General features: G+C 44.8%; 1 protein-coding gene across 1 annotated transcript in view; it reads left to right on the top strand.

Moving 5' to 3' along the window:
* SUSD1 (sushi domain containing 1) overlaps positions 1-23,339 on the top strand; it is a 326,856-nt gene that overhangs the window by 156,549 nt on the left and 146,968 nt on the right. Inside the window, exons 10-11 of the mRNA XM_030191973.1 lie at positions 17,987-18,087; positions 21,300-21,477. Coding sequence (XP_030047833.1) covers positions 17,987-18,087; positions 21,300-21,477 — 279 coding nt within the window. The remainder of the gene's footprint in view (positions 1-17,986; positions 18,088-21,299; positions 21,478-23,339) is intronic.

The following is a 23,339-nucleotide window of genomic DNA, read 5'->3' as shown; positions in this document are numbered from 1 at the left end:
TCTTTTGTGCGAGGCAGATAGCTATTTGTGTTATAAGCACTCTCTTCAGAGAAGTTGTGCTCCATTTGAAGGCAACATTTTAAAGACTTTTCTGATAAATTGTTAATCTGTCTAGTTTGTTACATTGTTATCACTTAGAGGCCCCCTGCTGTTTTTCAGAAATTGATTGTGGTGAGCCTGTAATGATCCCACATGCAGAGAAGATCTGGAATAACAGTACGAGATTAGGAAGTATGGTACACTACAGATGTAGAGATGGCTTCTATGGTGTTGGGAACAAGAATCACTCACAGTGTACTGTAAACCGGACCTGGGAAATTATCACTTTCTTCTGCAAAGGTATGGCAGAGTACCTGCGCATGATTTGTATGGTTTGTAGTTTTATCTTATAGAAATGGTAAGCCTACAAAGCATAAAAAGAAAACTTTTAGTAGACCACATGCTTTGGTACCCTGTAGACAACAAATATTGAATCATTTGTGCTGTCTACCTATTCTTTGTATTTATATTAATGCAAGATCTGTGAATAATAAGGTACACATTATAAAGGATTTAATTGAAACGAAACAACCTGGTTTTGTAAGTAGAGTAGATTGATGTGGTAGCCATGTTAGTCCACTTTTAAAGGCATAAATAGAAATAAAACAAAACAGAGAAAAAAATAAAATGATACATTTTTTTATTGGACTAAATACATTTTTGATTAGATTTTTAAAGGTAACACAGAAATCTGATAACTGAAACTTGGCCACAAATGCCTGATGATCCGATTTTAAAATTACTATCAGGCTTATTTTCGAAAGTGATCGCCGGCGATCTTCCAACATAAATCGGGAGATGGCCGGCGATCTCTCAAAATCGGTATAATCGAAAGCAGCTTTTTTGATACCATTGCTGCTTTCCCGTTGCCGAGCTGGCGAAAGTTCAAGGGGGCGTGTCGGCAGCATAAAGAAGGCGGGGCATGGGCGTGGCTACCAAATGGCTGGCTTTTGCGGATAATGGAAAAAAAGCGGCGTTAATCAGTATTTCGCCGGGTTTACTTGGTCCTTTTATATTCATGACCAAGCCTCAAAAAGGTGCCCCAACTGACCAGATGACCACTGGAGGGAATGACCTCCCTGTAGTCCCCCAGTGGTCACCAACCCCCTCCCACATTAAAAAAATAAAAATAAAAACCTGTTTTTACCAGCCTGTATGCCAGCCTCAAATGTCATACCCAGCTCCCTGACAGAAGTATGCAAGTCCCTGGAGCAGTTTTTAATGGGTACAGTGCACTTCAGGCAGGCAGACCCAGGTCCATCCCCCCCTACCTGTTACACTTGTGGTGCTAAGTGTTGAGCCCTCCAACCCCCCCCCCCAAAACCCACTGTACCCACATGTAGGTGCCCCCTTCATCCATAAGGGGCTATGGTAATGGTGTAGAGTTGTGGGGAGTGGGTTTGGGGGTATTTGGGGGTCTCAGCACCCAAGGTAAGGGAGCTATGCACCTGGGAGGTATTTGTATATTTTTTAAACATTTTTAGAAGTGCCCCCTATGGTGCCCAGTTGCTGTCCTGGCATGTGAGGGGGACCAGTGCACTACAAATGCTGGCTCCTCCCACGACCAAATGCCTTGGATTTTGCCGGGTTTGAGATGGCCGGCATTTTTTTCCATTATTGCTGAAAAACAAAAACGGCCATCTCAAACCTGGCGAACTCTGGCATTTGGCCGGGCCAAACCGTATTATCGAAAAAAAGATGGCCGGCCATCTTTTTCAAAAATATGGTACCGGCCAGCTGTTGCGCCGTCGCCAGTGATCTATTTCGCCGGCGACATTCGATTATGCCCCTCCACGCCCCGCTGGTTATAGCATACTACATTTACCTAGATCTTTTAAGAAGGGAGGCAGGGTTGCTTTAATTTTTAAGTCTTTTTCCAAGGTTACTCTTGTGGATTCTGTGAACATTCCAGGTTTGAGGTTGCCAATGACACTTTAGAAGGTACATATCGTTGTGTTTTGTTCTATTGTCCTCCACATAGATGGTCAGAGGTTAGGGATGATTTTTCTAATCCTCTAGCAAAGAACTCCTTGGGGTCCAGATCAATTCTTGTTATTGGGAGATATTAATTTACATTTGGTGGATCCTACAAATCATGAGATAAAGGGTCTCCCTTACTGTTTTAGAAGAATTTTAAATAAAGACTCCTTTTGAACACCATCTGCGAGAGGTTCCTTTCCTTTGCTCTACTGTTTATGTTCTCTACATCTCATGAAAAAGGTCATCACTCAGATTTGTTAGCTTATTCAATGTCTTATACGCAAACCTTGGAAAGTTAATTCTGTTCACTGGAAACCACTTGTTTGGTTGGACCATTTTCTATTAGAGTTTAATATTTACTGGCAGGAAAGAAGGTAAATGACATCCGCCTTCTCTCTTCACAGTGTCTACTGGGGTCCAGTGGCGTAGCCACAGGTGGGCCTGGGTGGGCCGGGGCCTGCCCACTTAGGACTCAGGCCCACCTAACAGCAGCACTCATTTAGTGGTAGCTGGTGGGGATCCCAAGCTCTGCCAGTTGAAGACCTCCCGCTGATGGTGCTGAAAACATTGCTCTCCACTTCAGCAGTCTGAGCTTCCTAAGCTGGCACCTGCGCATGCTCAGTTTTCGGCGCATGCCTGCTGCCAAGGTGGAGAGCAGTGTTTTTACGCCAGCTGAGATATATTTTTAAGTTGGTGGGGGAGGGGGTAGAACACTTGGTGCCCACCCACTTCTTGTCTAGGCTCACCCAAAATCTGCTGTCTAGCTACGCCCCTGCTGGGGTCAAAACTGCCCAGGATATATTTTGGTCTAATATAGAACAGAAATTACTGCTACAAGATCCAAGTGATGCTGCATTTATTGATAAATGGAATTCTCTCTCTAGATAGCATTGCTCCTAAAAAGGAGAAACGAGTTAGAGCTCAAAGGAATAATCCTTGGTTTAATGATGAAATAAATCTACAGAAACAAGTAGAACGAGAGGACATGAAATGAGATTGAAGGGGGGGCAGACTCAAGAAAAATGTCAGGAAGTATTTTTTCACTGAGAGAGTGGTGGATGCTTGGAATGCCCTCCCGCGGGAGGTGGTGGAGAGGAAAACGGTAACGGAATTCAAACATGCGTGGGATAAACATAAAGGAATCCTCTTCAGAAGGAAGGGATCCCCAGAAGCTTAGCCGGCGGTGGGAGGCAGGGCTGGTGGTTGGGAGGTGGGGATAGTGCTGGGCAGACTTATACGGTCTGTGCCAGAGCCAGTGGTGGGAGGCGGGGCTAGTGGTTGGGAGGTGGGGATAGTGCTGGGCAGACTTATATGGTCTGTGCCAGAGCCGGTGGTGGGAGGCAGGGCTGGTGGTTGGGAGGCGGGGATAGTGCTGGTCAGACTTATACGGTCTGTGCCAGAACCGGTGGTGGGAGGCGGGGATAGTGTTTGGGAGGCGGGGATAGTGCTGGGCAGACTTATACGGTCTGTGCCAGAGCCGGTGGTGGGAGGCGGCGCTGGTGGTTGGGGGGCGGGGATAGTGCTGGGCAGACTTATATGGAATTCCTGTGGGCTTCCTGTCATTTGCCATGCGGGAATCACTAGCACAGATTTCTAAAAGAGGCCCTTAATGATGTGCAAATTATTGTATTTGTTTAAAATATTATTCAAGATTATGTGACGAACAAAAATATGTCCTTCTTCCCAGATTATTAAAAATGTTAATTGTTTTCAAGCTACCACCTTCTGGCTTTTTAACATTTGGTAAAGCCTGCTAGACTGTACAAAGGTTTTCGAAATTGCATTGTAGTTGTGTGTGGGCAGGAATTTGCTAATTTGTATCATACATAAGAACTGGGACAAAGGTCTATGAATCTCAGTATCCTGTTTTCAGCAGTGGCCAATCCAGGTCACAAGTACCTGGCAAGATTCCAGAGCAGTAAAATAGATTTTTTGTTGCTTATCCTAGAAATAAGCACTGGATTTTCCCAAGTCCATCTTAAAAATGGCTTGTGAACTTTTCTTTTAGGAAATTATCCAAACCTTTTTTAAACCCTACTAAGCTAACTGCTTTGTTATTTTTGATGAAATTTACTTTAAGACATGTATATTTCTCATTTCTTGCAGAGGTTGATTGTGGCACCCCTCTAAGAATCCAGAATGCTGACCTGGGGTGGAGTGGGAACTCAAGCCTAGGAAGTGTGGTGCACTATGAATGTAAAGAGGGCTTTGAGCCTGCTGGTGGGAAGAATTTTTTGGTGTGCCAAGAGGATGGTACTTGGGAAGAAAGTTCATGTACAGGTAAGGCCTGAGCAGCCCTTTGGAAGCTCCATTTTAGAGGCCAACAAAATCGGTTATGGCACTAAAATGAGCCCTGTCATGAAACACCTAAACACCCGCCTGAGGCTACCCAGCAGCCATTTAAAGGGTCTATCGCCAGCACAGCTCAGGTCTGCATACACCTGCCATTTGTGTTCTACACTTGCACCCTCCTCCCACTGACTTGGTCCCAACCGCCTCTGGGCGAGTCTCTCGCTCTCAAATTATCCCCAGTGATTTGTAGGTTACTGGAGCCACACTCCCAGTGGTCCCACAGTTCCCAAAAAGCACTCACAGATCCAACATGCAAACCACCAGGATTCTTTATCAGTCCAGACAAAGTGGCAATAAACTAAATATTGTTTATTGTCTTAAAAATTGAACAATGAACAAAAAAGTGTTCAATTAGCAAACAATAACAGGTAACTGAAATATGGATCAATTATAACACTAACTAAACATATGTTTACTTTCTAAAAAGTACTTGGGAAGATCAGGACATATAATTGTTTGTTTACTGAGCCTCAGCAAAGAGATCCTGCTCTCTTTTCTTCCTGGCTAAGACTGGAGCAAAAGCCAGTACTCTCCAAAGGAAAATGAGCTCCTGGGCCAATCAGAGCCCAGAACAAGAAAATTTCAAAAATATACTGCTTCTTGCTTCCTGTTTGTGTGGTAAAACTAAAGAGAGAACATAAATTTTTTTTTCTGTAACATCTCACAACAAAGAAACACCACCTGCTGGCTAAATAGGAGAAATTCACTTGAAGACATAATTAGTGCAGGAAAATGTCCAATTCATTTTACAGGCTTAAAACACAGTTTCTTCACAGGCCCCAAATCCTTTTCTGCCCAGTTTCAGTTTTGGCCAAAATGTTTATTTTAATTTTCCGCCATATTTTCGGTTTCAGCTGAAAATGATCATGTGTTTTCAGAGGAAGCTGAAAACTTGTGCTTTGTTCCATTTGTCTTTTTCTCCTGTAGTTGGGGCAAGAGCAATCTCCAGTTACTCGTGCCCATTCTGGCTTTGCTCTCAAAATGGCCGCCATGACTGGGGCATTGCTGCTGCCCGGACTACACCACTAGACCACCAGGCATGGTAATGTGTGTGTGTGTGTGTGAGGGGGGGGGGGGGGGAATCTGCGCTTTGTATTTATTTTTTTGTACTGTGATTGCAAGTAATGCAGTTATGATCTTGCATAATAGTTTATATGGTAAATAGAGTGCGCCAAATAAATGCTTTTGATACAAAATTTTAGCAGGAATTTAAGTCTATAAATTTGGGATGATAAGCACCATAAAAATTGGACTCTCTGGAGTTATGATGTCAGCTATCACTTCAAGTGTGGCGCAAAGCCAGCCACTGTAAAAACCCATTGGTTTTTAGTTTGTTTTCATTATCTACAGTCTATGTGTGTGGAGGCTATTTTGCTTGGACGTAAAATATGATCTTTTATAATTTAAATTATATTCTGGCTTGGATACTGTGGGTTTAGCAGAGGGATACAGACTGCAAGCTCTGACAATGTGCAATGTGCCTCACTGGTTCACATTCACACAACCAAACTTGAGTTTTCAGCCGAAACCAGCAGTTTTGGTCAGCCTCTACTCCCTTTAATTACTGCACAACAGTAAAGCAGAGAGAGAGAGAGAGAGAGAGAGAGAGAGAGAGAGAGAGAGAGAGAGAGAGAGAGAGAGAGAGAGAGAGAGAGCATGATATACTATATGGTGTGAACCCCATTTTGCATAGGATGTCTAAGTCAGAAACAGAATGTGCAAGTTGGGATGAAAAAGAAACAAAACAGCAAGCTGCACCAATAAATCTGACATCCTTTAGTGTGCAAAGAAAATATAACCCACAGAATCACTGTGACTCTCTTACTTTTTAAGAAGGAACAGTGTGAGAATTTTGACATTATTAGAAGCCAGAGAACACACAAACCTTTTTGTGTCTGCACACCTAAAGCAGACGCAAGGCAAAACGTGGCACCATGTCGGGTTATTTTTGCTGTTCACAATAAAGGACATCAGATTTATTGGTGCATTTTGCTGTTTTGCATCTTGGAGGTTTGTGCAAGTTGACTATGCAGCTCATTTTCAAAGCACTTAGGGAAAGGGAAATGGGACTTGATATACCACCTTTCTGAGGTTTTTGCAACTACATTCAGAGCCGTTTACATATATTCAGGTACATATTTTATACCAGGGGCAATGGAGGGTTAAGTGACTTACCCAGAGTCACAAGGAGCTACAGTGGGAATTGAACTCAGTTCCCCAGGATCAAAGTCTACTGCACTAACCACTAGGCTACTCCTCCACTCATGAACTTTGTAAGTGCTTTGAAAATACTCCTCCACAGGGCTCATTTTCAAAAGAAAAAAAATGTCCAAATCACTATTTTTGTAACCTGTTTTTAGACGTTTTCCTATGCAGTCCATTGGCAGTGCATCCAAATCACAAGAGGGCATGTTGGAGGCGTGTTAAGGGTGAGGTGTGGGTGTTCCTAACACTTGGACGTTTTACTGCCATAATCAGTGCTTTTTTTGTAGAAAAAAAGGTGTTGGTACTCATTGTGGGCGGAGCCACCACATATGGCTCCACCCAATTATAGTCACACCCACATTAACCACACCCTCTATACCAGCCATGGCGCATATAAACAGACATCATTGAAAATATTATACTAGTATAGGAGAAAAAAATAATGTGATTTTTATTCATTATAAATAATTTCTGTAAGCTGTTACAGGTCCAGTATCCCCAGTGGGATACTGGACCTGTAACAGCAGATGTAAATTCTCAAATTGGACATATTCCAGACACTAAAATGAAAATAAAATGATTTTTTTCTACCTTTGTTGTCTGGTGACTGTTTTTCTGATCTTGCTGGCCCAGTATCTGATTCTGCTGCTATCTGTCCTCTTAACTCCGTTTCCAGGGCTTCCTTTCCATTTATTACTTTACTTTCCGCCTTTCTTCTTCATTTCTTGCCTACATTCGTAAGTAAAAGCTGGGTCCTACTCCACAGACTTGACTGTCCAGTGGATCCAGCTTCTGCCTATTTTCTTCATCCATGTGCAGTTTTTCTCCTCTCTTCCTTTTCCCTCATCTCCTTCTTCACTCTTCCCTCCCCTCCGTCCATGTCCAGCATTTCTTCTCTCTCCCTGCCCTCTCCTCCATTCACCCATGTCCAGCAACCCTCCTCTCCCCCTGCCCCCCTCTAGCCACCCACGCCTAGTGATTCTCCTCCCTCCCCTGCCCATGTCCAGCATGTCTCCACTCCTCCCTGCCCTCTCCTCCATGTCCAGCGAGTCTCCTCTCTCCCCTGCCCTCCCTTCCATGTCCAGCAATTCTCTCTCCCCTCCCCTGCCCTCCATACCCAGCATGTCGCCTCCCTCCCCTCATTCATGCCCAGCAATTCTCCATCCTCTCTCCCCTGCCCTCCCCTGCCCATGTCCAGCATGTCTCCTCTCCCCCTGCCCTCCCCTCCATGTCCAGTGATTCTCTCTCCCCTCCTCTGCCCTCCATACCCAGCATGTCGCCTCTCTCCCCTGCCCTCCCCTCTTTCATGCCCAGCAATTCTCCGTCCTCTCTCCCCTGCTCATGTCCAGCATGTCTCCTCTCCCCCTTGCCCTTCCCTCCCTGTCCAGCGATTCTCTCTCCCCTTCCCTGCCCTCCCTGTCCAGCATGTCGCCTCTCTCCCCTGCCCTCCCCTCTCCAAGTTGCGGCGAACCAGTTCGGAAGTGAAGGCAGCAGTGAGGCAGGCACGCAGCATGCAGGTTCGTCTTTGTCTCCTCTCGCGTTGCTTCCCTCTCAGCGCGTCCCGCCCTCGAGGGCAGGACATGCTGAGAGGGAAGCAACGCGAGAGGAGACAAAGATGAACCTGCATGCTGCGTGCCTGCCTCACTGCTGCCTTCACTTCTGGACCGGTTCGCCGTGACTTGGGGAGGACAGGGAGTCGAGGGGAGGGGAGAGAGAATCGCTGGACAGGGAGGGGAGGGGAGAGAGAATCGCGGGAGCAGGAACAGGCGGGAGCGGGACCTGAGGAAAAAGGCGCGTACTGGCACAAAAAAAGCACTGGCCATAATGGAACAAAACAAAAATGTCCAGGCCTAAAAATTGGACATTTGGTCTAGACCTGTTTTAATAAGTGCCATAACAAAAAAGTGCCATAAATGATCAGATGACCACTGGAGGAATAAAGTAATGACCCTTTCTTACTCCTCCGATGATCACTGACCTTCCTCTCAACCCCCCCCCCCAAAAAAAAAAATATGTGAAGGAAACAGTACATACCATCCTCTATGACAGTCTCAGATGTTATAGCTAGTCCTATTAGAGCAGCAAGCAGGTCCCTGGAATAGCCTAGTGGTCGGTGCAGTGCACACTGTGGAGAAGGGGACTCAAGCCCATAATCCACTCTAAGTGTTACACTTAGGGTGGAAAGTGCCAGCCCTCCAAAACCCTCCAAAAACCTACAGGTTGACATCTGCAGCCATAAGGGCTATTTTAGTGGTGTATAGTTGGGTACAATAAGTTACTCTCTGTGTTCTTTCCTTTATCAGTCTGAGAATAAATACATTTCACTGTCACTCAAAGAAAAGGTTATGCTAAACAAACACAACTTTACTGATGATTCTGCAACAGGCAGTTCATCTTTCTTGAGACAGTCAAATTGTTATCCAACTTGATATCAGCTGCAAACTGTAAATCCAGAGCCAAACTCAGGGATATGATGTATCTTCTTAAATGCAGTTTATAATCCTACAGTATGTCAATATTTACAGCTCCTCCTGTCCATACCTATCCTTTCTGGGTGAAACAACCTAAGGCTATGCCTGCAGCATTGTGCAGCAAACAGATCTTTTGGATCAGACCAGTGCCATAGCGAGGGTGCCTGACACCCGGGGCGGGTCGCCGCTGCGCACCCCCCCCCCCCGGGTGCAGGGCACGGTGCCCCCCTTCCGGAGCGCACCCCCCTGAAATGCACCCTCCCCCCTGAAACGCACCCTACCTTGCAGGCGGGAGGGCCGATCCGCCCCCAGTGCACGTTACTGGGAGCTGCGTCGGCTCTGCTGCTTCCCTGCTTTCTCTGCCCCGGAACAGGAAGTAACCTATTCCAGGGCAGAAAGAGCAGAGAACCAGCGAGCCGACACCCCCCCCAGCGCATGCACCCGGGGCGGACCGCCCCCCCTTCCTACGCCACTGGATCAGACCTTCTTGTCTGTCCACCTCTTCCAAAGGAGTACCTCTCCAGGCTAACATCTTTGTCTCTGAACAGCCCTTCACTGTTCCTGTTCCCAGGCTGGGATCCCCTATTTCCCACCTAGAGCACTTCTCCACTTCACGGTTAATGCTTTACTGGCAGAAACCTTTGGTCAGCTTTAGTTTCTTGAACCCATCCAGGACTAGGGTTACCATATTTGCCGTGACAAAAAAAGAGGACACAAAATAAAATGTAGCCCTGCCCTCTGCCATTCCCCTACCCCGTCCCGTCATACCCCTACACCAACCCCATCACACCCCTGCACTGTCCCACCCCAACAAAGAGTCTATAAGCAGCAAAAATACTAGTAAAGTAACATAAATGCATTTTCTTCCATACTCTGCTAAATATAAAATTTAGCCCTCCATATATGCCCCCTCCCCAATCTTTTCTCCAGCCTCCACCCACTTTTTGTTTTCAGTTCCCCATACCCACACCCACATGACTTCATCCACCTCCCCTCCTGTACCTTATCACACCCTGGTGGTCTAGTGGCATCCTTGGGGCAGCAAAGAGCCCCATTCTTTCCTGCCTGGCACTACCATGGACCCGCTCGCTGCTGGTACTGCTTCAAAATGGCTGCCAAGATTTCAAGCAGTGACCTTGCTAGACTTCTGCAGAAGCCTTGGTCTCAGCAGTATTCTGAATCAACGCTGACAGTGAGCAAGTCCGTGGCAGCACCAGGCAGGAAAGAGTAGGGTTCTTTCCTGCCCCGAGGACTCGAAGAGGCCACTAGACCACCAGGGTGTGATGATAAGGTACTTGAGGGGAGGCGGGCACCTTGAGGGCCCACCTGTCCGCTAGCCTGCCCACAAACCTGGACAAACGGGCAGGCTGGATAAACCTGCCCTGTCGCCCTGCGGTGCCTCCAAAAAGAAGATATATGGTAAAGCTATCCAGGACTCCCCCTCTCCTCCAAGGGTCCTGGTGGCGGTAGAGGCAACCAAAGACCTTGTGCATGCCCCATCAACATTATTTATTAATTCCTAACTCCTCCCACACTGTCATTCAACAACCAGGAGCATTTTCCCCTGCAACTTACCCAGGAACCCGTCCCTTTGGGCTGGATCCTTTACCACCCACAACTTCAGAATCTTCCCTTCAGTAACTCTGGAGATTTTTCACATGTTTTTTTTTAGTAATCTCCATTATAATGTGGGGTTATATATATAACTGGTGGAAAAGTGGGCGAAATCTGGTGAGGATGTAGGGTGTACAGTATGTGTGTTTTGTATCTGCAAGCTGTAAGTTGTGCTCCCTATCTAAATACAATTGAATACACTTCTCAGCAGACAATTAAAGATTCAGGTTATTCAGGCAAGTACACAGGAGAACCCCGTTTTTTATCTTCTTTAAACTTAAGTCCTTAAACTGTTTTCTGTATATCAGGGCCGCCGAGAGACTGGGCCGGGCCTGGGGCAAGGCCGCCCCCGAGGTCGTCGTCGCCACCCCCCCCCCAGGCCGCCGCGCTACAGTTCCCACCTGCCCCCCTCGGATCGCCACCAGGTCGGGCCCCCTGCATTGAAATTATCACAGCGCCTCACCTGTCACCTCGCTCTGTGACTGAAAGCGCAGCAGCAGTAGATCGGATTCGCCTCCCTTCGGGCCTTTCCTCCATGTGTCCCGCCCTCATGGAAGTTACCTCAGACGAGGGCGGGAAACGGAGGGAAGGCACGAAGGGAGGCGAATCCGATCTGCCGCTGCTGCGCTTTCAGTCACGGAGGTGACAGGTGAGGCGCTGTGCAGGAGGCCCAGCCCGGTGGCGGACAGAAGGGGGCGGGTAGGGACTGTGGTGTGGTGACCTCGGGGGCGGGGGCAGGTGAGATCGGAGACTGCGGTTTCGGGCCCCCCTTGGAGGCCCGAGCCCAGGGAATTTTGCCCCCCCCCCCGCCCCCCTCTCTGCGGCCCTGTTGTATCTACATTTATCTATAATGTTAGCTGTCTGACTACGGTTTTCAAAAGCAGTGAGGTAAACATGGTTTGGAGTGTTGTTTTTTTCCAAATGGAACTGTTTTGCCCTCTAGTGGCCTTCAACATTAATCACAAGCTAGGGCACTTTATTATAGTTGTCCCTTTTTTCAACCTACACTCTGCTTTTTTAGTTGAAAAAGCATAGCCCAAAGTGGCTTACACAACCACTCAGGCATATCATATATAGTTCAAAATTTCATAAAATGAAAAGAAGCAAATTACAGTAGCAAAATTAAACATCAAAATATAACATCACCCTTTTCTTCCAACTATACACGTATAGTTGGAAGAAAAGGTTGACACACACACTCACACACACACACACACACACACACACACTGTTTTGTACATACTCTTGTACATTTATCACTTTCTATAAGAAAATGATTCAAAATACTTTGGGCAGAGTTGGACTTAACTCAAGATTTTTTTTTATTCTGAATTACTTTTTGCACATTTCTATAATAGTTCATGTTGAAAATGTAGAGTTTGTTGTGCTGATCAGTGGAACAAATTCCTGCTTTATAGAGCCAATGCAAGGGGTAGTAGATACCCTATGCAAACCTTCAGTCCCCTATATGCCCCCTTGCTATTTTAATAAACTCAACAATCATGATCATCCCAGCACCATTCCTCCCAGAATTATCCTGTTAAAACACATAGAAGGGCATAATCGAACGAAAACGTCTATCTCCATGGGCGTTTATCTCCGAGAACGGGTCCGTGAAGGGGCGGACCGAACCGTAGTTTCGGAAAAAATAGACGTCCATGTTTTATTCGACAATTTGTGAGCTGGGCGTTTTTGTTTTTCAGTGAGAATGGAAAATGAAAGCGCCCAGCTCAAAAACGAATAAATCCAAGGCATTTGTTCGTGGGAGGGGCCAGGATTCGTAGTGCACTGGTCCCCCTCACATGCCAGGACACCAACCGGGCACCCTAGGGGGCACTTTAAAAAAAAAAAAAAAGGTAAAAGAGCTCCCAGGTGCATAGCACCCTTCCCTTGGGTGTTGAGCCCCCCCTAAATCTCCCTCAAAACCCACCGCCCACAAGTCTACACCATTACTATAGCCCTAAGGGGTGAAGGGGGGCACCTACATGTGGGTACAGTGGGTTTGGGGGGCGGTGTGGAGGGCTCCCATTTACCAGCACAAGTGTAACAGGTGGGGGGGGATGGGCCTGGGTCTACCTGCCTGACGTCCATTGCACCCCCTAATAACTGCTCCAGTGACCTGCATACTGCTGCCAGGGAGGTGGGTATGACATTTGAGGGTGAACATAAAAAGTTGTGAAACGGCATATGTTTGTGGTGGGAGGGGGTTTGTGACCACTGGGGGAGTCAGGGGAGGTCATCCCCGACTCCCTCCAGTGGTCATCTGGTCATTTAGGGCACTTTTGTGGCCCTATTCATGGAAAAACAGGGTCCAGGAAAAGTGCCCTAAATTCTCGCTAAAAACGCATATTTTTTTCCATTATCGGCGAAAGGCGCCTATCTCTGATCGGCCGATAACCACGCCCCAGTTCCGCCTTCACCACGCCTTTGACATGCCCCCATCAACTTTGTCCACATCCGCGACGGAGTGCAGTTGAAAACGTCCAAATTCGGCTTTCGATTATACCGCTTTATTCGTTTTTGTGAGATAAACGTCTATCTCCCGATTTGGGTTGCAATATAGGCGTTTTTCTTTTTCAATTATAAGCTGGATAGGGTTTTTTTTTTGTTACATTTGTACCCCACGCTTTCCCACTCATGGCAGGCTCAATGCGGCTTACATGGGGCAATGGAGGGTTAAGTGACTTGCCCGGAGTCACGAGGAGCTGCCTGTGCCTGAAGTGGGAATCGAACTCAGTTCCTCAGTTCCCCAGGACCAAAGTCCAGTTAGACCACCAGGCTTTTAAATAACTTTTATTTCTTATATATCACCAAGGCAGTTTTCTAAACACATTTACCTGGGTAAATGGCTATTTGAAAATTATCCTTCATGTGAGTAAAAGTATTCTGTGATGCTTCTGTAAGTTTCTGCGTCCGTAAGGATCTGTTTTGCTTTGATTGCATCCTCTTTTCTACACCTCCCCTTTGGAAGTTGCATCTCTAGCCGGCCCTTCTGCATCATCACATTTTGGATTGAATTTCTTTGACAGCAGAATGTGAAAAATGTGCAAGGGTGTTTGAAGACCTTTACAAGGTAGTGTATAACAGATTGAGTAAATCATTATTTATTGCTCTTTAAAAAAAAGTGAGCTTTGAAGAATAAGAAGTTTGATGTAACACATAGCCAAAATTATATAAGGGATTTACCTTAAAATCAGATCAGAAATAGTCAAAGACCAGTATGATTTCATAGAATATAACTGAACTTGAGATGCAATATTCACAGTAAAGGGTAATAGTAGAAAGAGCAGTGTTAATGTAAAAAGATTCATACCTCTGCCTCATTGACTATACCAATGCCAAACTGAATAAATTTAATATTGATGGAAAAGACATTCCATTCTTTAGAAATCTTTAAGACCAAACAGCTGCAGTAAGGCTAGTTGGAGACATTGGAGCCGACTCTGTGGGTGCTGTGGGTGCTTGAGCACCCCCAATATTAAGAAAGTTCCTTGTATGTGTCCAGGGAGGGATTATTTTCATTGGGTTTAGCACCCCCAATAATTTTGAAAAGTTGGCTCCTATTGTTGGAGATATCAGTGAATGGCAAGAAATAAAGAGGCCTTTTTACTAAGCTGTGTTAGGGACTAATGCGTGCCTAATGCCGCTTAAAATGGTTTACTGAGAGACGTGCTCAATTGTTTTGAGGAGTGTGTTAGAGAGTGGAGAGTGAACATTCCTTCTCTAATCATTGAGGGTAGCTACACTACTGTGCACTAGCTGGTTAGCGCAGGATTACCACGTGAGCTGTTACTGCCTAAAAATGAGTGGTGGTAAGGGCTCACACAGTACTTTTTTAAAAATGGCTACACGCTGATGGCAACATTAACACTTGTCCATTAATACAGCTAATAGAATATGGCTGTGGTAAAAATAGCCTTAGTGTGAGGGGAAAAACCCAAGCAAGAGTTTACTAAGGCCACACCAAAGAGGGGAGTTAGATAAGATTATATTCTTTCTCTTGTTCTTACTGCAAAATTATCCTAGAAAAATACCTGACTTGAATGTGTGTGTGTGTGTGTGTGTGTGTGTGTGTGTGTGTTTGTAGGGGTGGGGGATGATCATGGGTGGCTAGCACATTAGCAATCTAGCAGACAATGGAGCTCAGTTTCAATTAAGCACTTAGACTTACAAGGTTCCATAGGTTACCATGGAACTTTGTAAGTCTAAGGGGCCCTTTACTAAGCTGTGGTGGGGCTACCACGTGGGTAGTGTGTGCCAAATTGACACTACAGCAGGGGTAGCGTGGGTGTCCGGCAGTAATTTTGAAGTTGGTGCGCACTGTTTCCATTTGGTAGAAAATAATTTTCTATTTTCTTTGTTTTTTTAAAAATTTGTATGAAGTCTTTATTAAACATTTGTCAAGGCAACATCACAGAGTACAGCAAACCAGAACATGTACGCAATGAAATTGCTGGCCAATACCAAAACATCCAGCAGTGTAAAGCAATGATATTTCTTGATATACAAAGAGATAAATGTAACTTCAAAGTATCTAAAGAGTTTCCTTACACCCATTCCCCCTAGCCCATCCTCCCACCCCCTCCAATAATTTTCTATTTTCTACCACAAGGGCATTCTCGGCATTACTTGCATAACTGCCCCTATTTTATAACTACACGGCCATTGCACTGGTCCTTCTAAACTGAGTGGGAGTCCTCCGACTGCATTGCTGCCAGTGGGTGGTAGTGCTTCAATATTGTGTTTTCAATCGCTAGGGTCAGGCAGAGTCCCCTGAAGTCCTGCAGAGCTTGCCTGTCCCTCACTATTGAAAATATTATAGTGAAACTGCACCCTCCTACTGTTAGGACTGTAGATGGAGTAATCCTGCTCAGCTTAGAGGGAACAGTGGCCCATTGTGCACCTAACTTTGGGACCTTTTATATAATTTGGGGGTATGTGCCAATAGCACTTTCCAAAATAGGATATTTAGAGGGGCATAATCGAAAGTGGGTGCCCATCTCCGTGCGCAGCCATGCGAAGGGGCGGGACAAACTGTATTTTCGAAAAAAGATGGGTGCCCATCTTTTTTTCAATAATACGGGTTGTGCGGGGCAAATGCCTAGGATTTGGGCGTTTTTGAGCTGGGCGCTATCGGTTTTCAGCGATAATGGAAACCGAAGGCGCCCAGCTCAAAAATGAACAAATCCAAGGCATTGGGTCATGGGAGGGGCCAGGATTCGTAGTGCACTGGTCCCCCTCACATGCCAGGATACCAACTGGGCGCCCTATGGGGCACTTTTACAAATAAAAAAAAAAAAATTAAAATAGCTCCCAGGTGCATAGCACCCTTCCATTGTGTGCTGAGCCCCCCAAATGCCCCCCAAAACCCACTGCCCACAAGTCTACACCATTACCATAGCCCTAAGGGGTGCAGGGGGCACCTACATGTGGGTACAGTGGGTTTTGGGGGGGTTTGGAGGGCTCAACATTAACCAGCACAAGTGGAACAGGTAGGGGGGAGATGGGCCTGGGTCTGCCTGCCTGACTCCCACTGCATCCACTAACAACTGCTCCAAGGACCTGCATACTGCTGTCAGGGAGCTGGGTATGACATTTGAGGCTCACATACAGGCTGTCAAAAAAAGTTTTTAAAGTTCTTTTTTTGTGGTGGGAGGGGGTTAGTGACCACTGGGGGAGTCAGGGGAGGTCATCCCCGATTCCCTCTGGTGGTCATCTGGCCAGTTGGGGCACTTTTTTGGGACTTGGGTCGTGAAAAAAAAGGGTCCAGCAAAAGCGACCCAAATTCTCGCTTCTGCCGCCCTTTTTTTTTTGATTATCGGCCGAAGGCGCCCATCTCTCCTCGGCCGATAAACACGCCCTAGTCCCGCCTTCACCACACCTCCGACACGCCCCCATCAACTTTGTTCGTTCCTGCGACAGAGTGCAGTTGAAGACGCCCAAAATCGGCTTTCGATTATACTGATTTGGGCGCCTTTGCTAGATGGGCGCCCATCTCCCAATTTGGGTTGAAATATGGGCGCCCATCACTTTTGAAAATAAGGCCGTTAGTGGAAAGTTATCAATGTTGGCTACAGTTAAGATGTGTTATTTTACCACTAAGTGGTGCTAATTTAGCACAAGTCCCATTTTATGCAATGAGACCAAAGTTACTAATAACTCAGGTTAACAGTATAATAACCTGTCTTAACAGTAGCCCATGTTGATAACGTCCCTTACATGTGGTACTTACATAGATAAGCACTAGGATTGTTGTTTATATGTTTAGGTAGCACCATTTACATGCACAAATCCCCAACTGATGCCTTTTTTTCTGTATGCTTTCTTTTGTAAAATGGCTTCTTCAGATATGGAAAAGACAAAAGCAACACTGGGCCTTCAGGATGGAGATAATTGTCCTTTTTATTCTGAAAATTATCAGAATAAAAAGGACAATTATCTCCATCCTGAAGGCCCAGTGTTGCTTTTTTTCTTTTCCTGTTTATATTTGTATTACCCTCTCTTCTGTGACTGTTCTTCAGATATGGGTCACACCGAATCCATCTATCTATTTTTCCCAAGGCTCAGCACTTTGTGTGCACAGAGCTAAACATCTTGTACAAAATTGGTCTGCACTATGTTTTTCTCTCTGAAATCCTTTTGTTGTTGTATTCACAGGGCCGGTCAAACCCGATAAGCGGGGTAAGCACCGCAGGGGGCGCCTGCCTTCAAGGGCACCGCTGTGGCGCTGCACCACCATACCGTGCCGCCCTTGGGGGTTTAAATCTTTTATTTACCTCAGTCCCAGCGGCCACATCATTTCAAAGCCCTGCCCGTCTCTAGCCTTTCCTCCTTTCGTGAGTTGGTTCCCGCAGAGTCCCGCCTTCTGATGTCATTTCCTCGAGGGCGGGACTCTGCGGGAATGAACTCACGAAGGGAGGGAAGTCTAGAGACGGGCAGGGCTTTGAAATGACGCGGCCGCTGGGACGGAGGTAAATTAAAAAAGACTTAAACCACACAGGGTGGCAAGAAGAAAAAGGGGGATGTTTGGGGGAGAAGAGGGCGGGCAGGTGGCCATAAATGGGAGGGGGATGGGGTGAAGGAGAATTGCTGGATAGGGGCAGGGTGGGAGAGGAGAGAAAGGAGATGCGGGGGGGGGGGGCAACTGATAGTCTGCAGGGGGGCACCAGAGACTCTAGGACCGGCCCTGTGTATTCAAGTCATTCAACTGGTTTATTCTTTTTCTTATCCTGGGTAGACACAAATAAACTCTTTTAAAAAAGTTTTATTTTTTTCTGTATTTGCTCCATTATTATGCTTGATTTGTATTGTTTGTATTTTATTAGCTGTAAAGGGAGATTTTGTCAGCAATGTGACTGTCTATGGTGAAACCTGTTTGAAATGGATAAAGGTTCCCAGAAGGACTCACTGGAGGATATCATATGTAGTAAGTGACATGGTTTTCTATGCAGTGTGTGCAAGTCACAAGGGGGTGTGTTGGGGGCGAGATTTGGGCATTCCCAGAACTTGGATGTTTTTCTGTTATAATGGAACAAAGCAAAAATGTCCAGGCTAAAAGCTAGACCTGTTTCAATCACGAGTAAATCACAAAAAGGTGCCCTAAATTACCAGATGACCGCTGGAGGGATTATGGCATGATCCCCTCCCCTCCCCCAAAAGATGTGAATTAAACATTACATACCAGCCTCTATGACAGCTTCAGATATTATGGCCAGTCCTATAAAAGCAAAAAGCAGGTGCCTGGACTAGTTTAGTGGTCAGTGCAGAGCAGACACAGGGCTTCGGGGCCTCTTTTTTGGCTGGCAGAAGAAGCCTTCCTCCAGCACTGTTCTTCACTCTGCTGCATTGCCTGCCCTACGGCTGCTTTTCCACTCGCGTCGCGCATGCTTGGCTTTGATGAAATTGAGCATGCGTGAAGTGATAGGAAAAGCAGCTGTAGGGGCAGGGCAGGCAATGCAGCAGAGTGAAGAACAGCACTGGAAGGCTTCTTCTGTTGACGAGGCTGGCTGCCCCCCATCAGCCAAGGTATGTAGAATTGTGGTGGGGAGGCGGCCCTGCCTGCAAGTCAGTTGTGGATACTTTTAATCATATGTTGTTTAATTAAAACATTTTGGGGATTCAGTTTCAGAAAGGATTACAAATTTGCTGGGTATTCTGATTGGATCTCCTAACCACTCATTAATGGCATCAACCACGACATTTTCCGGTTTGCCAGATTGACTCGTCACCATAGAAGGTTTCCCCTGTCAGTCTGTATACCTGATGATCACATATATCTAATTTATTCTCTCCCATACTTTTCCTTTGTTGCGTTGTAAACCTGCTAACATTAGTCCCTTATTTACATGTAAACTACACTAAACGATCCTGTTCAGTGTAAGCTACATAGAACCAAACTAGATATGGATAATGTGGGATATAAGACTAAATAAATGGAAAATGGAAATTAGGTTATAAAATAGTAGTTCTGTGATCAGCAGTCTTATCTCTTCTTTTGAGCAAGGATAAAGCTAAGTTGTCTGATACTCTTATGGGATTAGCTATACAACCTGTTTTATCAATATGGAAAGATAATACTGCTTTATCAATGAATGCCTGGTCGAATGTTGCCTATTTGGTTCATAGTAGGTTTTCTAAAACTCACTGTAAACTAGATACCTGTCCCAGCTACCTAATGAAATCTGCACCCGACCACTTCATAGCAGACCTCACATCCCACCTAAATTACATGCTTCAGCAAGGCCTCATCCCTAAGGAAAATGGCAATATCCTACTCACCCCAATACCAAAAGATACCAAGAAAAAAAACAAATGAAATCACTAACTACTGTCCAGTAGCATCTATCCTGTTGGTGGTCAAACTGATGGAAAGCATGGTAACCAAACAACTTTCAGATTACATAAACAAATTCTCAATATTACACAAATCACAGTCAGGCTTTCACCCCCTCCACAGCACGGAAACAGTATTACTCACTCTTCTAGCCAAGTTCAAGCAGGAAATAGCAACAGGCAAAAACATCCTTCTTCTCCAATTCGACATGTCTAGTGCATTCGACATGGTAAACCATAGTATATTAATAAGATTACTAGATAAGTTCGGGATTGGTGGAAACATACTTAACTGGATCAAGGGCTTCCTAACCACAAGAACATATCAAGTGTAAAATCAAATTCAAACATATCATCACCGTGGAAAGCAGACTGTGGAGTACTGCAAGGATCACCGCTATCGCTGATCCTATTCAACTTAATGATGACCCCACTTGCCAAGTCCTTATCCAACCATGGCCTTAAGCCTTTCATATATGCAGACGATGTCACAATATACATTCCTTACAAAACCAAACTGACAGAAATCACCAACGAAATCAAGCTCGGCCTGAACATCATGGATTCATGGGCAAATGCATTTCAACTAAAACTCAATAAAGAAAAAACTCATTGTCTCATCCTCTCATCCCAACACAGGGTGGACATCCCCACAAGTATCAACACCCCAGATCACACCCTTCCTATCTCAGACAGCTTGAAAATCCTTGGCGTTACAATGGACCGTAACGTAACACTAGAGAGCCAAGTGGCATCCACAACAAAGAAAATGTTCCACTCAATGTGGAAACTCAAACGCGTGAAGCAATTCTTCCCGAGGGAAACATTTCGCAACCTGATACAATCAATGGTACAAAGCCACTTAGATTACTGCAATGGAATTTATGCGGGATGTAAAGAACAAACCTTAAAGAAACTTCAGACCGCTCAAAACACGGCAGCTAGGCTTATATTTGGTAAAATGCGATTTGAAAGTGCAAAAACCCTCCGCAAAAACTACACTGGCTCCTAATCAAAGAACGCATCGCCTTCAAAATCTGCACCCTGGTTCACAAAATCATCTACAGAGAAGCCTCGAGTTACATGACAGACTTGATCGACATACCAATTAGAAATACATCCGAATCAACACGATCTTATCTAAATCTGCACTACCCAAGCTGCAAAGGACTTAAATACAAAACAACTTACGCATCTAGTTTTTCCTACATAAGCACACAACTGTGGAACGCATTACTTGAAAACGACGTGCGACCACCTAAACTTCTGGAAATCACTAAAAACCAACCTGTTTAAAAAGGCATACCCTACCGATCCAATTTAAATGCCTAATCTCTGCAACACAACCAAACTAAAGCACATAATGGACAAAACACAACTCTTCCGTTCTCCGATTCCCTAATGTGGCTGTGCCACATGAACTTGATCTTACCACAACATCACCCTGTATTTGTTCACACTGGAGCCTGCAAAGGCCTCTCCGGTACTATGTAAGCCACATTGAGCCTACAAATAGGTGGGAAAATGTGGGATACAAATGTAACAAATAAATAAATATGAAGAAGTGGCTGCTATTAAGAGATGTAACATTCAACAGTTTAAAAGGTTATGGGCACCATTGGTGCTTTCTGTTTCATTCTTAATGTTTAATTGTGCTGAGAACTCAGCTATTTGAGATTGATGTCCTTGGGTTGGGGATTGTATGTTTTGGGATTTTTCAGTAAAAGTTTTGAACTTAAAGAAACATATGGCAAATTATTGCAAGATATTCTGTTCTTTCTTTCCTAAATGCATTTTTCAAAAAAGTTTCACATCGAGGGACAGAGGTGGCATCGGAAAGAATTTTTGCATGAAATGACCTTAAATTTTGCCAGTGATGAAGAAGCTCCAGTAGTGTGTTTAGACTTCTACCCAGACACTAACTACTCAGTGGACATGATGACACCCTCTGTGATGCAAATCAATCTAACCATATATATGGCAGGTGAGTCATGATCTGATGAAGTATAGACTCTGCAAGGAATTAGCGAACTGAGAAATGTAGTTAAAAGAAATAATGATTGAAAAATGTGTGTATATATATATATACATATATATATATATTTTTTTTTGCTAATATACGTGTGGCTTTCCTTATATGAAAGGGCTAAATTTCCAGATTGTTTAGCAAAAATGTTTTTCATATTCAAAGTCTTTAACAAATGGGCTGCTTTTGATGGTAGTTTCTAAAATGGAGGGTCGATGAGTGGGGACAACACTGAAATCTTCTGCCCAGTGTGTGACAGCGGCCAAAAAAAGCCAACAGAATGTAGGAAATTATTAGGAAAGGGATAGCAAATAAAACAAAGAATATTATAATGCATCTGTATTGCTACAGCAACCACACCGTGAGAATTGCAATTCTGGTCGCTGTATCTCAAAAAAGATGTAGCAGAATTAGAAAAGGTTCAAAGAAGAATGACCAAAATGATAAAGGGGATGGAACTGCTCCCATATGAGGACAGGCTATAGAGGTTAGGACTCTTCAGCTTAGAAAAGAGATGACTGTGGGGCGATATGATAGTACTACAAAATACTGAGTGTTGTAGAACGGGTAAACTACTACTACTTATCATTTCTATAGCGCTACCGGACATACGCAGCGCTTCACACTTTAACATGGAGAGACAGTCCCTGCTTGATAGAGCTTACAATCTAATTATGACAGACAGACAGGACAAGTAAGGGATAGGGGACAGTTGAAGGTTTAGGTTTAGGAGTTAAAAGCATAAATCAATTTTTTTTACTCTTTCAAAAAGTACAGAGTAGGGGATACACAAGGAAGTTACATGGCAATACTTTTAAAATGAATAGGAGGAAATATTTTTTCACTCAACGAATAGTTAAGCTCTGGAACATGTTGCCGGAGGATGTGGTATCATCAGTTAGTGTATCTGGATTAAAAAAAAGGTTTGGAGATGTTCTTGGAGGAAAAATCTATAGTCTGGTATTGCAATGGACATGGGGGAAGCCACTGCTTACCCCAGGATTGGTAGCATGGAATGTTGCTTCTAATTGGGTTTGTGCCAAGTACTTATGACCTGGATTGGTCACTGTTGGAAACAGGATTCTGGGTGGGGTGGACCATTGGTCTGACCCAGTATGGCTGTTCTTATGTGTGTATGTGTGGACAGTTTGCTTAAACTGATAATTACCATTTAAAAGAGCAGAATAGGAAAGAGATGAAAAAGTAGAGAAAAATATATATAAAAAGAAATCCAATATAATCTCTCTATATAAAAGGCAACCTCAACGTTCTGAAGCCTCCACGGAAGTTGAGGCGCCCGAGATATCCGGTGTGCCCTGGAGTGTCTGCACCTCCCTCGCGTCAAAACGTCATGACGTCGAGGGCGGAGCTATAACACTCGAGGGCCGAAACGCGAGGCGAACGCGAACCCCGAACAAGTAACGCAAGTAGCTCCAAGGGACGGAGGGAGGGGGCCCCTTGCTGGCGCCCGTTTCATTGCACTCAGAAACGGGCATTTTTTCCTAGTGTAAAATAATGATGTAATAGAAGAAGAACAACAGCTGGACTTGACAAACTGCAGGATGACAGCTGTTGTCCATTTATCAGTTGTTTTTGTTAGTGGTTGCCTCTCTTCCTTTGTGTAAATGAATTATTTTTATGCATTTAAAATGTGGTCTCAGATAAATGTAGATAAATGTTTGAAAAGTGTTTTCTGTTGCTAAACAAAATGGACCCAGTATACAGCAGCAGGTTGGTCATATAATTTTCAACTGATAATATATCCATTTAAAGTTATTCGTATATTCAGCAGTGGTAAATGGATAGCTTCAGGAGTTATT

This window comes from Microcaecilia unicolor, chromosome 2 (assembly GCF_901765095.1).
Source record: "Microcaecilia unicolor chromosome 2, aMicUni1.1, whole genome shotgun sequence".
Classification (NCBI taxonomy): domain Eukaryota; kingdom Metazoa; phylum Chordata; class Amphibia; order Gymnophiona; family Siphonopidae; genus Microcaecilia; species Microcaecilia unicolor.
This window is presented reverse-complemented; position numbering and strand designations above follow the sequence as displayed.